Source organism: Pongo pygmaeus, chromosome 4, assembly GCF_028885625.2.
Source record: "Pongo pygmaeus isolate AG05252 chromosome 4, NHGRI_mPonPyg2-v2.0_pri, whole genome shotgun sequence".
NCBI lineage: Eukaryota > Metazoa > Chordata > Mammalia > Primates > Hominidae > Pongo > Pongo pygmaeus.
Genome location: NC_072377.2, coordinates 173,228,602 through 173,243,961, shown reverse-complemented (window position 1 = coordinate 173,243,961; position 15,360 = coordinate 173,228,602). Strand labels below are relative to the sequence as shown.

The following is a 15,360-nucleotide window of genomic DNA, read 5'->3' as shown; positions in this document are numbered from 1 at the left end:
TCTCCTGCAATTTCCAGAAGTTGCTTTTATTTCATTCACTAAACAGTTTATGAACTGAATTAAAATAAATGAGATGCAAATAAATTCCAGGCTTTCTCCTTCATTTTCAAATTACATTTTCAGTCCACTCAACCTGTTATAATCTCATAGTGATTTTCATTTAAGAGAGCTAAATGGATATGTGATTGTTGTTACAGGAACTAACACCAGACAATTAAATGTTGAGGTGTTGATAGATAAAGCTGTGTTTTGATTTGCATAAACACGATGCCAGCAAATCTAACCCTGGCAGAAATTCAGTTATAAGACTTGTGTGCCTAACTTGGGCTAATTACCACAAGTACCATTATTAAAGAGTTTTAATATTCGGAGTTGGGATTATAGCCACTTTATTTTAGGGCCACATTTATCTTTATTTTGAAAACTTAGTCAAAATGCATAACTGATTTATCAGAGAAAAGGCACGATTACTACTTATAATCAACAACTTCTACAGTGCAGCATATCAAAAATCAATTACACAGCGCTGAAATCCAGTCCTTAAGGATTTAACTACTAATCTCATTCCATTTTTGTCTTTAGGAAGATACTGCAGTTTGCAACTTTGCAGATGCCAGCAGAGGAAGAAAAACATGGGAGACTGCTGATAACCTAATGTGGAGACTTAAACTTCAGCCAGACAAAGGCGGAATCTTAATATGGAGGGGCCTGGCTCTGCAGGGAGATCACCTGGGCTGGCTGGATTTCAATCCAGTTGCCCAGCAAAAGTTACGACCCGAGCTTTGCCGATGCTGAGCCTTCTACTCTCAGGGATTCCAAAGCATTTGATAAACTCTTTGTTCCATTGTTTACTGACTTCCTAGTGCTTGTCTTGTTCTGCAGTTATTTTTATTTTTTAGTTTACTTATGATCTGCCCCTCTCTCCCATCTCCCCGCAACCTGAAGGTAAGGTGCAGGAAGTTAGGGCCTTTGCTTTGTATGCCATTACATTCCCCCTCCCCAGGGAAGGGGTTAGCATGATGGTAGGAACTGTTCCCTCTTGGTGACAGATAAGTGACTGGAGCAGAATCCACTTCTGCTGAGATGATCTGGATGACCACGGATAAGCAGGAAGGCGTGTGACATACTGGCAAGTGAGTCAGACAGAAAGAGACCCGGGATCGAGTCCTGGCATTGCCCTTTCTAGCTATTGTGTCCTTGGACGGTAATTTAGCTTCCCTGAGTCTGTTTTTTCATCTGAAAAATGAAGCTAGTAATAATTATCCTCATGGGGCTATTGAAAAAGTTAAAATAAGATAATACAAGCAAAGCATTTAACATAGGGTTTACATTATTATATATTATAAGTATACAAACATAGGGTTTACATTATTATATATTATAATTATACATTATAATTATACATTATATATGTACTTATATATAATGTGTATTATATATGTATATTATGTATACACATGTATATTAATTATATTATGTATACATATAATGTATAATATATGTAATTATATATAATGTATATAATTATACATTATAATATTATAATAATATAATACAACATAGGGTTTACATTATAATATAAAAATGTAATATAAAATTACATTATATAATAATAATATAATTAATGTTATATATTGGTTTTAAAAAAATGTCACGTGGGGCAAGTTGCCTGGTCTGGGAAAACTAGGGTTGGCTAAAACTCCCCACTGAGGTTCAGTTGGTTCAGTTGTTACTTCCTCTTGGGAAATCTTCCCTGAACCTCTCAGGCTGAGTGGCATCCCTCTGGGATCCCATCAGACCCTGCATGTACCTCTGTCTTTTCACTTAACCTGTGATCATCCTGTGCCTGCATATTTTATCAATCAGACCCTCGATTCCTTGAGTGCAAAGAACATACTTTAAAATTTTTGTTCTTCCAGTACTTAGCAAATTACTCAGCACATAGTAGGCACGAAAACCAATTCATTGGTTGAACTGGCCAGACAGTGAAAACTGAGGAAGAAGACAGCAAGTGTAAAAAGAAGACCAAAGCTGTCTCTAGTTGCAGCATAATGTAAATCCCCATAGCAGGAAATGGCCGCCTTTTTCAGTCCTAGGAAATGGAGAACATTTTTCCCAAGGTATGAGTCCCAAAGGGAGATGGATTCTACCTTCTGAGTGAACAGTTTGCCTTTTCCAGGGAATAAAGGAATATTAGAGGCTTTGAAGCTGGGAAACTTTCTCAGCTCTGTGAGGAAAGGGTATATCCCCTCCCACTCTGTGGTAACAGATTGGGTGGAACCACTTACCCGGAGCTTCCTGCCAAAGATGGTGACTTTGCCTTTAATCTGTTCCTTTCTTAGGCGCCACTCAATGGAGTTTAAGCCATTCTCCATAGGCAGGGAGATGTTGCAGCGTCCAATGGTGGGGGTGATAGTGCCTGCTAGGACATGGGGCTCGCTGTGGAAGCTGACACCCATCCCATTAGCATACATCACCCTCAGAGTACCATTATTACAGAGCTGGTAGCTGTTCCGAACTTGATCTGGAAAAATGTAAGTGGGGGTGGAGATAGGGAAATAAATTATCTGCTCTATTAGTCAGAAGAGAATAGAATCCCTATTTTTTTTTTATAGGTTTCCATGGTACTCTGCAGCCATCAGTCAAAGGCTGCCTTCAATTAGCACACATACCATGTGAAGGTAAGTAGCAGAGATACTACTGATCCACATAAAGAAAAACATAATATGTGGCACTCCAGAAATAATTATGCCGTGATGTTTCTTCTCTTTTACTCAAGACTATTAATAGCACGTTTAAACATTTAAAGATGTCTATTGCCTACACAATTTGTGTCAATCAAATTCCCGAAGCTTAACATATATATTTTAGCTTATACCAAAAAAAAAAAAAAAAAAAAAAAGAAAGGCAAATGACTTCAATTTTTTCCCCCTTTTGCCTGCCATCTAACCCAAGGTTGCTGGTCTAGCCACAGGTCAGATGCACTACAAATCAAAGCCCAGGATTCTTCAAGAAAATGGAGAGAAGAAGTCAACCTTCCCCATCCTCATGCTTTTAGTGCTGACTGCATCTGATACTACCCCCACTCAAGAGAACTCTGAAGAGACTCAAATACATGAGGGAGATGGAGCCAGTGGGTGGGTGCTGATAATGTGTTTATCTTCCCCAGTGGAAACTACACGAGTCAATCAGACTTCTGACATTTTCCTTTATCGAAAAGTTACAGGAAGGAAATGTGAGTCAGAGACTCCTTTTACAGATACACTGCTTCCTGATTGTCTGGGCAAAGGGGCTGGCCTGGGCTGGCCTCTGAGATGTCAGCTTTTGGGGCAGTGAGCAAGTGTGTACCTGTCGCTCCTGCGACTCCAGCCGTCACACAGAAGGACAGAATCTACATCATTAATCATTTGGCAGAGCAGAAATAGAGTCATTGAAACAGGCTCTGCTGTGGGATAATAGTCCAGAAATGTCACCATTTATCTACTGAGAGGACACTTTTATCCTTTGACAACGGGCTAGCCCACAGACATTATATCTTAATTAAAAGAAAACTTAATTGGCACAATTCATTTTCTTGCCAGCCCCAGTGCTTGCCCTGGACTGCAAAACATGTCTAATAGCAACAATAACCACAGGGTGGGCAGAGACCTTTGAGATCCCAGTCTTGGAGAGAGAATGTTAAAGAGTTCCAGTCCCAGGGCAACCAACTCATCAAACAAATGCTTAAAAGAGAGAATCAGGATGGAACAAGAAAATATGAAATCTAGTGGTGGGCCAGGAGAATAAATGGGCTTTGAGAAGATAACTATGTGTTTTGGGTTGGTGCGGGGGAGGTGGTGATGGAAGGGTAAGAGGTAGGGAGAGAGTATGTGGGGGGGGGGGCGGGTAGAAATGGACATTTTCAGATAACTATGTAGACAGTTCAAATATCTAGACATTTGGTTGGGTGTAGATGACATTCTGCTGTATCTGATTAAGTCATTTTCTACAAGATTGACCTCTTATAGTTTGCTGTGGACACTTGAATAAAACAGAAAGCTGAGGGGTACGCTGGGTCTCTGGACGTCCTCCCAGGCTGGATAACTCACATGTTGGGCTTGGCTGGGTTCTGGGTCTGTGGGTGAGTTTGGGGGTAGGATGGTATGGGTGGAGGCTCACCTTGTACCACTGTGTAGGAGGCCTCTACTGAAGAGAGGTTGGTGATGACAGTGACATCATCATCACGGTTGGAGTTCTCAATGTCAATGGTAATAGATTTCTCCATTTCCCGGTGCAGACTGGTTACCACCCCCGTGGGGCGCGTCACGTTGGTCAGGCGGCCTTCGTGGTCATAGCTGGGGGGAAGATAAACCCTGGTTAGCAGCAGTCATTGGGGCCGTGAGTTCCCAAGACTCACAGGGCCAGAGAAAGAGAGAGCTGGAAAGGTGGGTTGGCTGGGTGGCGCATCTCACTGAGGCCCCTTGTCACAGTCAAAACCCTATTATGCCCTGAGAAACAGCGGTGATGCTTTCTTCTACCCACTGATATAACTGACTTCAGCTCCTGGAAAACATTTCACCTGGTCTCAGGCTTCCTCTAGTTAGAGAGAACAGCCACTTGTGAGCTTCTCTTGCTTTTCTGGCTCTTTTCTTTTCTTTTTTTCTGAGATGGAGTCTCACTCTGTCCCAGGCTGGAGTACAGTGGCACAATCTCTGCTCACTGCAACCTCCACCTCCTGGGTTCGAGCAATTCTCCTGCCTCAGCCACCCGAGTAGCTGGGATTACAGGCATGCACCATTATGCCTGGCCAATTTTGGTATTTTTTGTAGAGATGGGGTTTTGCCATGTTGGCCAGGCTGGTCTCGAACTCCTGACCTCAGGTGATCCACCTGCCTTGGCCTCCCAAAGTGCTGGAATTACAGGCGTGAGCCACGCACTTGGCCCTCTCTTATTTTTTAATTTAGGTGTTCTACAAACCCATCAAATCAACATTCCCCAAATATCAGTTTCACCATGTCAGTTCTGTGCTGAACAAACCACACTCTTTTCCCATTGGTTGCTAAATCAAATAAAAATCTGGCATTTGAGACCATCCATGCCTCGAGTCTTCTACTGGAGTCCAACCTTGTCTCACTTGTCACCTCCTAGGCCTCTGGACAATCAGCCTGTGCCAAATGCCACCCGCACATGTTGGCTCAGCATAGAAGGCCTGGCTGCATGGAACCTGTTCTTTGGTGCCCACCAAACCACGATGGCTCCACTTCCCAAGCAGCCTTCTTAGACAGTTTCCCAATGACTCCCTTACCACCAGTTGTCCTTAGCACCCAAGTCTAGGGACACCAGTGATCATGCCCTACTGCCTGCAAATGGCCTGACACTGGGGCCTGCTTCTTTATGTATATGTGTTATCTTTCCTCTTTTCTCACACTGTGGAGTTTTCTCCCCACATCACCTTTAGCAAGAAGCCTTGTTCTAGTTGGGACAGCCTTTCCCCACCTTGGAAGATCCACTGTACTCTGAGAGCTGGGCCCGTCTCACACCTAGGAAAGGAAAGCAGACTCGTTCCCAGGTCTGCATGTAGAGGCCTTTGAGCTCTCCCAGATGAGTTTTGTTACTGGAGGAGGAAGGGGAGGAAGAAGGCGGAGCTATGAAGACATTTTGCTTGGAGGGTAAAAAAGAAGGAAAAGTGGCTCAACTCCTGGGGGTTACTCCCTTTGGACTGGGGAGAGGGAAAAAGCTGGCAGGGTCTGAGGGATGGAAACTGGAGCTTGTGCAGCACGTGGGGATGGTAGGGGGGCGGTCCTCAGAGAAGGATCCCTGTGGGGAGGGCCTGTGAGCAGTGGAAAGGACCGCTGTAGCCTGTTGCACGTTGTCGCTTGGGGCTTAGGATGACAACATCGAAGACAGAGAGCACTCAGGAAATGTTTTTGGAATAAAGAATTGCAGACCTGGCTCAGGCTTTCAGGGATCTGAGAAACTTTGCTTCTGGGAAGAACTAGAAGCAGTGAAGCTCTGCAGAAGTTTGAAAGCTGAGAGTGCGATCACATTAAGCTGGACACCGGGCTGCGTAAAGGTGTTGGGGGAGAGAGGAGGGAGATCTTGGAGCAGGAATGTCTGTGAGCTCAGGATCCACCCCTATCACTCGCCCAGGGCCCCAGGCAGGGGGTGGCGCAGACCATGCACTCCCTGGAAAGCCCTGGTGTTGTAATCAGGGATGGGGACTTAGGTCTGCTAAATCAATAGGGCTCCTCTGTGCTTTCTTACCTGCTAAAGAAACCACTTCTCAGGCAGGGGGACAAAGGTGCTATTTACAATAAGACAAATTAGAACAACCTAGATGTTCCTTGATGGGAGATTCATTAAATAACTGATGATCTATCCATAAAGTAGAAACCTATGAAGCCATCAAGATTGACAACATGGGTTTCTATTTATTGGCATAGACAAATCTACACATGTTGAGTGGAAGAGTGGGGTACAAAATATACTCCCTTGACGGTAGCTTTTTTTTTCAGGGAGGGGTAAAAAATATCAGTATCTATATGGAGCAGAAATTCTCTGAAAATATAGACATTTGAATGTTAATGGTGGTTTTGCTGTATGGAATTTTGATGAATCTTCATTTTCTTCTTTGCATTTTCCCATAATTTAGAAATTACTTGTAATCAGCCGGGCATGGTGGCTTGTGCCTGTAATCAATCCCAGCACTTTGGGAGGCTGAGGCAGGTGGATCATGAGGTGAGGAGACTGAGACCATCTTGGCCAACATGGTGAAACCCTGTCTCTACTAAAAATACAAAAATTAGCTGGGCACAGTGGCGCGCGCCTGTAGTCCCAGCGCTTGGGAGGCTGAGGCAGGAGAATCGCTTGAACCCGGGAGGCGGAGGCTGCAGTGAGCTGAGATTGTGCCACTGCACTTCAGCCTGGTGACGGAGCAAGACTCCATCTCAAAAAAAAAAAAAAAAAAAAAAAGAAATTACTTGTAATCAATACTTTCATGTTTAATAAACAGAAACAAAAGGTATTTAAAACATCAGAAAACAAAACAACTCTAAGTATTTGGGTACGGGGTGCCCAGTGCGGTACTCAGTAACAGTTTCTCCTCCTGCTGACAAGTACATTCTCTGGGACCAGGGCAAGGATTTTAATTCCAATCCACTGTAGTTTGGGGACACTTACAATGCATAGGCTGCTGAGTTTCCTTATGAGAGAAGTAGTAGGAACTGGAGTTTCTACTTTCGGGAGCAGAGCTTTAGGGTAGGGACTAGAATCTCATGGGCCAAAGGGAGAAAAACAGATTTTCTTTAACTTTTAAGACGATTCGGCTGCCTCCAGCTCTACTTACTTCCCCCAAGGAGCGTCTTCAGATGTAGGTCTTTTTGCAAATGACTCTGCATGTAGGAGTGAAGCGCTGTAAGTTCCAGCAATGGGATCTCAATGCCAACCCAATGGAACTGGCCCAGCCTTGGCTGGAGTGGGGCTGGAGGCTGCCTTTGAATTATGTAGTCAATAAACATTCATCAAGCGCCTGTGATGTGCCAAACACAGTTCAAGGCACTGGAGATATGGCTGGGAAGAAAATGGAGCAAAATTCTTGCACTCATGCTAGCTAAAGAGGGCAAAACTAAACCAAGATAGAAAATAGACAGCATGTCAGATGGTGAGTAATAGGTGCTAAGGACTAAAATAAAGAAGGGAGAGAGTGGAGAAAGAGAGAATATAGGGAGTAGAGAGTGTAATTTTAAGGACAGTACTGTTCTTTTCAGGAATACAGATGCATCTTCCCTAGTCTGGGAAATTAGCAGGCATGATAGGGTTTCCAAAGGGCATTCCGTATCAGCTCCATTTCTGCCCAGCTCTTCACTTCCCAGGACAAAGAGGAGAGAGAGGCAACTTTTAAAGGGGCCCATTCCAGCCTTCATGAATCGCATGGCAGCTTATTCTGTAAAATCACTCTTGAACCCCACACCATGGGAAGTCAACTTCCATCTTTTCCTTTGATCTGACATTTGCCCCTTCCCCAGCTGCTGGATTGGGAGAAGGAGTTGAACATGACTAAAGAGGCTCTTTATCATTTCTCTCTTCTGGAGGGCCTCTTTTTAAGGGTGATGTGTTTTTCTGCCCCTCTGAGCCCCAGGTTTGCTAAGGCAGACTCTGCTCCTGCAGGGGATGGGAGACCAGCAGGCAGCACTGGGAAGTGGGAAGAGAGCAGGAGAAATGCAAAGTGAGGTATTAAAAAGACCTAATGTGCAAGCTGCATTCTTCAGTTCTGCTTTTCCAAAATAAGTCTCTATCTGTTTGACTCTTGTATCCACTATACAGTTAGTTGAGTGAAACCTGAGGGGTAGGAAGGAGACAGAGGTGTGCTTAATAATTCCTCTCAAATCCCAGTAGCCTATACTCTGAGTTAAACTTCTATATGCCAAGTGCTTTGCTAATTTCTAAAAATGTATTATCTCAGTGGATTAGCACAGGACTCCTGTTAATTTGCATTTTTATCCCCAAGTAACAGATGAGACATTGAGGCTCAGAGAGGTTAAATAACGTGTCCAACGTCAATCAGTAAGTATGTGGCAGAGATGGACTCCACACCCCTGTCATCCTGATGCTAAGACCTAGGAGCTTTCTGGTATAAGATGCTGCCTTTTGGGGAAGACTGTGAGAACCTGAGTTCCCTCAGGGATGTAACTAAATCAGGATACTTCTTCTATCAAGACCCAATGGCCTGCGTCTGGGGAAATCTTAATTCCAGGGTTGGATGTCCTGGAAGTTTCTGGAACTGGCTGATCATAAAATGGGTCCAGGAAGATTCGATAGTGTTATTTTTTCCTACCCCCCTCTCTCTCCTGCTTCCAGAGTCATTGATAGGCTGGTCTTATTGAGTTACGTCTTCCCAAAAATTCAGGGACAGTTCCCATGTGGAGTCTGAAGGTGGAGTTACAAATTCCATTCATAGCCCTGCTTTACGACGCTAGTGTGCAATGCAAAGAACGCTGGGCTTGGAGATCTGGATTCCAGTCCTGCTTCACTACCAACTCCCTGTGTGGTCTTAGGGGAGTCACTTTGATTCTCTGAGCCTCAGTTTCTTTATCCATAAAATGGGGATAATCAAATCCATATTTAGACAGTCACTGTGACAACACAGCATATAAATGGCTTCTGTACCTCATGTTCTATGCAGAAAAAAAAGATATGGCCACTCTTCTCACCTATAGGGGGATTTGTACCCTGCCCTCTGTAACAGACTGGGAAGAGAGGAATCCCCCTAAGGAAGCTCTCATTGAAGGACAAATCATTTTCTTTTCTTTTTTTTTTTTTTTTTTGAGACAGAGTGTTGCTCTGTCACCCAGGCTGGAGTACAGCTGCATGATCTCAACCCACTGCAACCTCCACCTCCTGAGTTCAAGTGATTTTCATGCCTTTGCCTCCTAAGTAGCTGAGACTATAAGTATGCACCACCATACTTGGCTAACTTTTGTATTTTCAGTAGAGATGAGGTTTTTCCATGTTGGCCAGGCTGGTCTCAAACTGCTAGCCTCCAGTGATCCTCCTGCCTTAGCCTCCCAAAGTGCAGAAATTACAGGCATGAGGCATCGCTCCCGACCAGGACAGACTTTTCTAGTAGCCTCACAGCCTCTGTGTGGTTTTCTTCATCACCCTTTCTCTAAAGTTTTGGCTAAGGCTATGCAGTGTTGGTCTTGACCACACTGCCCTGACAGGAGGTGAAGTTATGTCTGATTTTTAAGTTGGCTGTGTGTCTTCCAATTGGCTGATCATGTGCCAAAAGTGCCATAAAACAAAAGGAACTCACCATCTTTTCAGGTAGAAAAGAAAACCTTATACATTTGAACCCCACAATGGAGAATTTGTGATCACTGGATTTATCTACATTATGAAAAAAAGGGCAGCTTATCAAATTAAGATAAAAAATTCAGTTTCAATGTAACTTCTGAACATTTTAAAACACACTTATGAGTGAGTCGTGCCTATGTTTTCCTTAAACTAGGGACACTTTCTGGAAAATACTTTCCCTTTTAGAGTTCAGATCTATGGATGCACTTGAACCCAAGCTTCTTTATGACAGTCTGTAAACCAGGCCCAGTTCAGGCTGGCCTCCCTGAGAAGGATGTTTTTTTTCCCCTCTTTCAGGAGAGCCAACAAATTTTTTCTGAAATGCATTAGGTCTTTGGGTGAAACTGTCAGAAAGGAAGATGAAAATCTCGGAGGTGTTTGGGTGAGTGTATAGCTTCAACCTAACTCGGTATGACAGCCAAGAACAGCACTCAGATGGTACCCTTGAGGGCAGAATCACTGGCTGGCAAAGTTTGATCAAAACTCCAGTGTCCTGAAGGGTATTAAGATGCTTCAGAAATCTCAAGCATCATTAAGATGCTTGAGAAAGAGTTGCCCAAAGAAGGAAGTCAGAACCAGGGAAAGCAATTCTTCTGCAATGCAGTAAATATCCAGCAGGTGGCAACAGCTTCCTTTTACATTCTCCCAAGACCATTGGCATACAAACAGGAAGTAAACATTGCTGGATTTAGGAATGATCAACAATGAGGTTTTCTGTTCTCCCTCTTGTCCCCTTTTTTTTTTTTTTGCTGTGCCACCTATCCCTAACTTACTACATTCTCAGCTAGCAGCAGCATCCAGACAAAAAACAAGCAAGGACTCCAAGTACATAGGGGTTAACACTCTCCTTCATCACCTAGGAGAGCCAGATATTTATAAATTCTGCTCCAGTCTCAGCCAGCCATTGGGAGAATCATGCCTAGTAACTTCCTCCAACCAGCATCCCACCATTAGTACCTACAGCAGCAGGCACTTTGACCAAGAACTGCCTGCAGGAGCTAGGAAAAACAGCTTTTTGCAAAACAAGCGTCAGGACTATTAAGTATGAGATAATTGTTAGGGGAAATATGACCAGCTCTCGCATCTTTTAATATACCTAATGCTTTATCTGTATCGATCTGCTTCTGCTAAGGAGGAAATTCAGAGTTTATCTACCTGTCTGTGCAATCAAGTGTGTTGCTGGACCTATTGGCAAATTACAGAAGCCCCACTGGGATCTTGCCTTTTAGGTTCTAATTTCCGCACCCATGGCAAACATGAATAATCAGCAAAGTTAATCAACACTTTACCTCCCAGGTGCTGTGCATGTCCAATATCCTGAAATTTGAACGGCAAGCAGGCAACAGGAATTCCCAACTCTAGTAGGGAGGATGCTCATATCAGAGACCCATTAGAGCAAATCATTTCAGAGTCAGGGAGAAGGGACATGAATATCTTGAGGCCATAAGACATCATTAAAGTTAGAAAGATAACGTGACAAAGGAATTTAAAAAGCTACACAAACGACCCAGTCCTAATGCCAGCTAGGGCAAGGGAAGGGCTCTTCAGAGATGCTTTACAAATCCACTTACTCATAGAAAGTCGTCCATCCTGTTTCATCGCTCTTGGTGGCCAGGAGCCCAGTGTTCCCATCATAGGTCATGAGGCCAAGCTCCAGGTTCTGGGTGGACACGACTTTGAGGCCTCCATTGGTGCCCACGGTGAGGGTGATGATCTGGTTGTCAGGCATGAGCAGGTGACGGGGCATGCCACTGCTGTCCCGACGGATCTTCAGGGAATTCCCATTATTGTCAATCAATTCAGTGACATCATTGTCAGTACTATATGTGAAATTGTACAAGTACTCCCCTGTCACCAGGCTCACAGTGTATTGGTGGATGCCATCAGCGTTGAAGACATATAACTCCTGCTCTCCGGGGGATGCAGCCTCATACTGGTTGAAGGCATTAAGAACAGGCTTGTTCTTGCTGACCGCCCTGATCCGAATATTTCCAAGGTCTGCAATGTAGATGGTACCATCTGGAGCTACAGCTAAGGATGATGGGGAATTCAGGATGGCATCAGTCGCGTAGGCATCATCTCCTGAATAGCAGTTGCAATTGACATCGTTTTTGCAGTCGCAGTCCGAGGCTGCCCCAGCTAAAAGGCAGATCTCCCCGTTGGTTGTTACCTGGCGTAGACGGTTAATCTTCTTCTCATCTGTCTCAGTGATATAGAGGACCCCAGTGTGAGAAATGGCAATGGCACTGGCTGACTCCAGGGCAGAGTGAATGGCTAGTTTGCTGAGTGAGTAGTCAATGCCAGGAACCTGGCAGTGCATGGGGCGTCCCGCAATGATGCTGACTTGGTGGTTCTCGGTGATTCGAAGGATGACATTGTTCTCTAGAACATACAAGGAGTTATCCATGGGATTGACAGCAAGGTCTGTTGGCCACTCCAGACGAACCTGTGGATGACGTGGTATCAGATTAAAGAACAGCCTTTAATATGTCCAACGTTTAACTGTAGGGCACTTACTGGTTTTACATATCTAGGAAAAAAGACAGCTTTTTAATAACACATTGTATTAGAAATACTCTTCATTGAACCAGCTGCTCATTGCCCATGATGAGTGGATGTGATGGAGAAGAAGAGATAATGTAATGTATATTTCCTACCGTGTCACCTGCCATGATCAGAACAGGCCATCAGCTCTACCTATGATGCTGCTTCTCAGCTCCAGATGGCTGGACCAGCATCAGAGCTGTTACATATGGTTGCACAGGTAGTTCACTACACAAGAGACCATGCCATCCAGTCCATACTCTGCTCTCCAAGCAGACGCCTACGGAAGCTATGTACATTTAGAGGCGGCACCTGTATCTAATTCACAAAAAGGAGCCATGTGACTTGGAAGGTGGCTCTGATCCAAGGGGAGCCAAAGTGCAGGCTCGCCAGCAAACTACAACTTGAGTGTCTGCTTTAAAAAATAAACTGAACCAAACGCATCCTTCCTCTATGGAATTTGAAATAAAAATCTCAGTAGCAAGTTGTCTGTTGTGGAACTTGAGCTGAAATTTATGAGGTTGGCCAAGGGTTGAAAAGGCCGTTATAGAAAGGCTGAACGTATATTCCAGGCTGTCTGAGAACAAATGCTGTACATTTGAGTGAGCCTCTGTTCTCTGCCTCTCTAACAGCCCAAACTAAACACACACTTTGGGTGATATTGTAGAGGGCTCTGCTCTAGTTACTACTGCACAAAGTAAAGGTTTATATAGTGAGGATGCAATCATTTCAGATTAACGGGGAAGTTCTGATTGACATATAACACTGTATAGTACATTCTCAAACCTGCAATAATGATGGAGAAGGGAGGTAATTACACAGCAACTTCTGCCCTGTAATCTGCCACGGCTGGAGTGTGTCACCAGCTCCACTTTTCTCAACAGTTTTCCCTCTCTCTTACTCTCTCTCTCTCTCATACCTATCTGACATTTTCCATTCCATCTTACTGTTTAGCTCATCTCAGGCTTTCTCCAAACAACCCCGTGATCTGTATCTGTATCTCCCCCTCCCATTCCACTTCCAAACCAAACAGGAAGCAGGTAAGAACCTCAGGCCAAGGGGCAGGTGTTGCTTAGTGAAGACAAATAAGAAAGAGTCTCACCTGGGCTACATCCATGCTGGAATCACAGCTCAGTGGCCGGACGGCAGTGAGGTCATTGGAGCCCAGCAGGGTGGAGATGATTCCATTCTGGTCGACCTTCCGGATCATGGTGGCGTCGACAAAGTACATGAGCCCATTCTTGTCTACTGCAATACCTGAGCAAGATAAGCAGTGTGGATTTATCTCTTGGAAAGGGGTAGGATTGTGGGGTGGAGGTGGGAGATGAGATGCCTTGCTGAGCACTCTGCTTAGACCAGAGACCTTACTGGAATTGATTAGTACCCTCAGAGCAGTGGTTCTTAGCCTTCTAATGCAAGATCCTTTCTCATGGGCACTGTGCTGCGATTTGTATAGTTCCTAGAGTGCTGGCTATATCACCACCCTCTTCCCTGCAACCGACGAAAGCGTGCTCCTTGGACTGCAAATGAACCAAGGCTGCAAATGAATGAAGCAGGAAATAACTCTGCATCTGCTCTCTTTAGAAAAGAAGTTATTTCCTAAGTTCATTACCCTAAACCTTATTAGTAGTAGGTTACTTGAATATACTTCACAACTGATTGCAGCAGTAAGGTTGAGAAATGATGATTCCTGTAGTTACAAACTCCTAATTCAAGGTGTATGCTTCAGGAAGTATTCCCAGTTAAGCTTGACTCCAATCAGCACTTCAATGCCCCAGGGGGACACTGGGGCCTAGCATTCCCCTGTTGCAGCAGGGCTGGAAAGGCACAGATATGGCTTCTATTTATTTTGTGTCTTTGCCCCAGTGCCCAAGTACAAGGCTTTGCCTCCTTAATCCATGCTGCCCTGCTGCTTTCACAGTAGCTAAAAATGCTAACAGGAATTGGACTCTCAGATGACTGCTCCTTAATGTTAAGTATTTTTAGTCCTTTTCAAATAGAGACCCATGGGTTCCCAGAACTCCTCCATCCTGGACCCCTGGAAATTATACCCATTCTTAATTACTACCATTTATTGGGCATTTACAACATGTAAGGCACTGCACTTTCGACTTCATACACATTTGCTGTCTACCACGGAAGTCTGGGCGTGGCCAGAGGCCCCTCGCTGGGCTTTGTTCTGTCTCCAGCCCACACAGGGGGCACTCTGGCCTATGGAGCCAGGATTTCCTCTGATTCTCTTGACTGGCAGCAGTCAGAAATCCCCTTCACTTTCCACTTGGAGCCTATGTGCATGATAAAGTTTACTTCAAATAAATAAATAAGGTTTTCTTTTTCTTTTTTGAGACGGAGTCTCGCTCTGTCGCCCAGGCTGGAGTGCAGTGGCGCGATCTCGGCTCACTGCAAGCTCCGCCTCCCGAGTTCACGGCATTCTCCTGCCTCAGCCTCCCTAGTAGCTGGGACTACAGGTGCCCACCACCATGCCTGGCTAATTTTTTGTAATTTTTAGTAGAGATGGGGTTTCACCATGTTAGCCAGGATGGTCTCGATCTCCTGACCTCATGATTGGTTTTCTTTTTAAACACCCATCCACATACCAAAGCAATCTATCTGAGTTAAATGATTACAGGGAAAGCTGTGTTTTGGACTGCTGGGCTTAGTTAAGTTCTGATAAGAAGAAAGCCAAGCTGGTGGCAAAGCTTTATCTGGGGCGGGAGACTCTTCCTTGATGTCCTTTACCTCTCGGGCTCATCAGGGTTGCATCTATGGCCTTCCCTCCATCCCCGCAGCGGGCTTCATCAAACGGCAGACACTGCTCTCCCGTCCCTGCCACAACTTCCGAATTCCCAGCCAGGTCTTTGGCTCCACTCAGAGACTTGACGCGGTAGATTCTCCTACTGTTGGTGTCGGACACGTAGAGCGAGCCGGACACGGGGTCCACTGCCAAGTAGTACTTGTGTGCCGGGTTGTTGCTTTAGTAGAAGA

General features: G+C 44.7%; 1 protein-coding gene and 2 long non-coding RNA genes across 14 annotated transcripts in view; 2 read left to right on the top strand and 1 right to left on the bottom strand.

The window, feature by feature from the left end:
• Positions 1–933, top strand: part of LOC129036709 (uncharacterized) — a 42,241-nt gene extending 41,308 nt beyond the window's left edge. For all 3 annotated transcript variants that reach the window (XR_010126461.1, XR_008502625.2, XR_010126460.1), the window contains exon 4: positions 583–933. This is a non-coding gene — a long non-coding RNA (uncharacterized LOC129036709). The remainder of the gene's footprint in view (positions 1–582) is intronic.
• The window catches only part of TENM2 (teneurin transmembrane protein 2), a 1,186,617-nt gene that overhangs the window by 36,044 nt on the left and 1,135,213 nt on the right, over positions 1–15,360 (bottom strand). For all 10 annotated transcript variants that reach the window (XM_054488238.2, XM_054488240.2, XM_063665336.1 and 7 more), the window contains 5 exons: positions 15,115–15,347; positions 13,478–13,632; positions 11,403–12,277; positions 4,159–4,334; positions 2,289–2,524 (listed from right to left, as the gene is read on the bottom strand). In XM_054488238.2, coding sequence (XP_054344213.1) covers positions 2,289–2,524; positions 4,159–4,334; positions 11,403–12,277; positions 13,478–13,632; positions 15,115–15,347 — 1,675 coding nt within the window. The remainder of the gene's footprint in view (positions 1–2,288; positions 2,525–4,158; positions 4,335–11,402; positions 12,278–13,477; positions 13,633–15,114; positions 15,348–15,360) is intronic.
• LOC129036710 (uncharacterized) lies at positions 2,437–3,830 on the top strand. Its single transcript, XR_008502626.2, has 3 exons — positions 2,437–2,534; positions 2,616–2,681; positions 2,969–3,830. It is a non-coding gene; the product is annotated as an uncharacterized LOC129036710 (long non-coding RNA).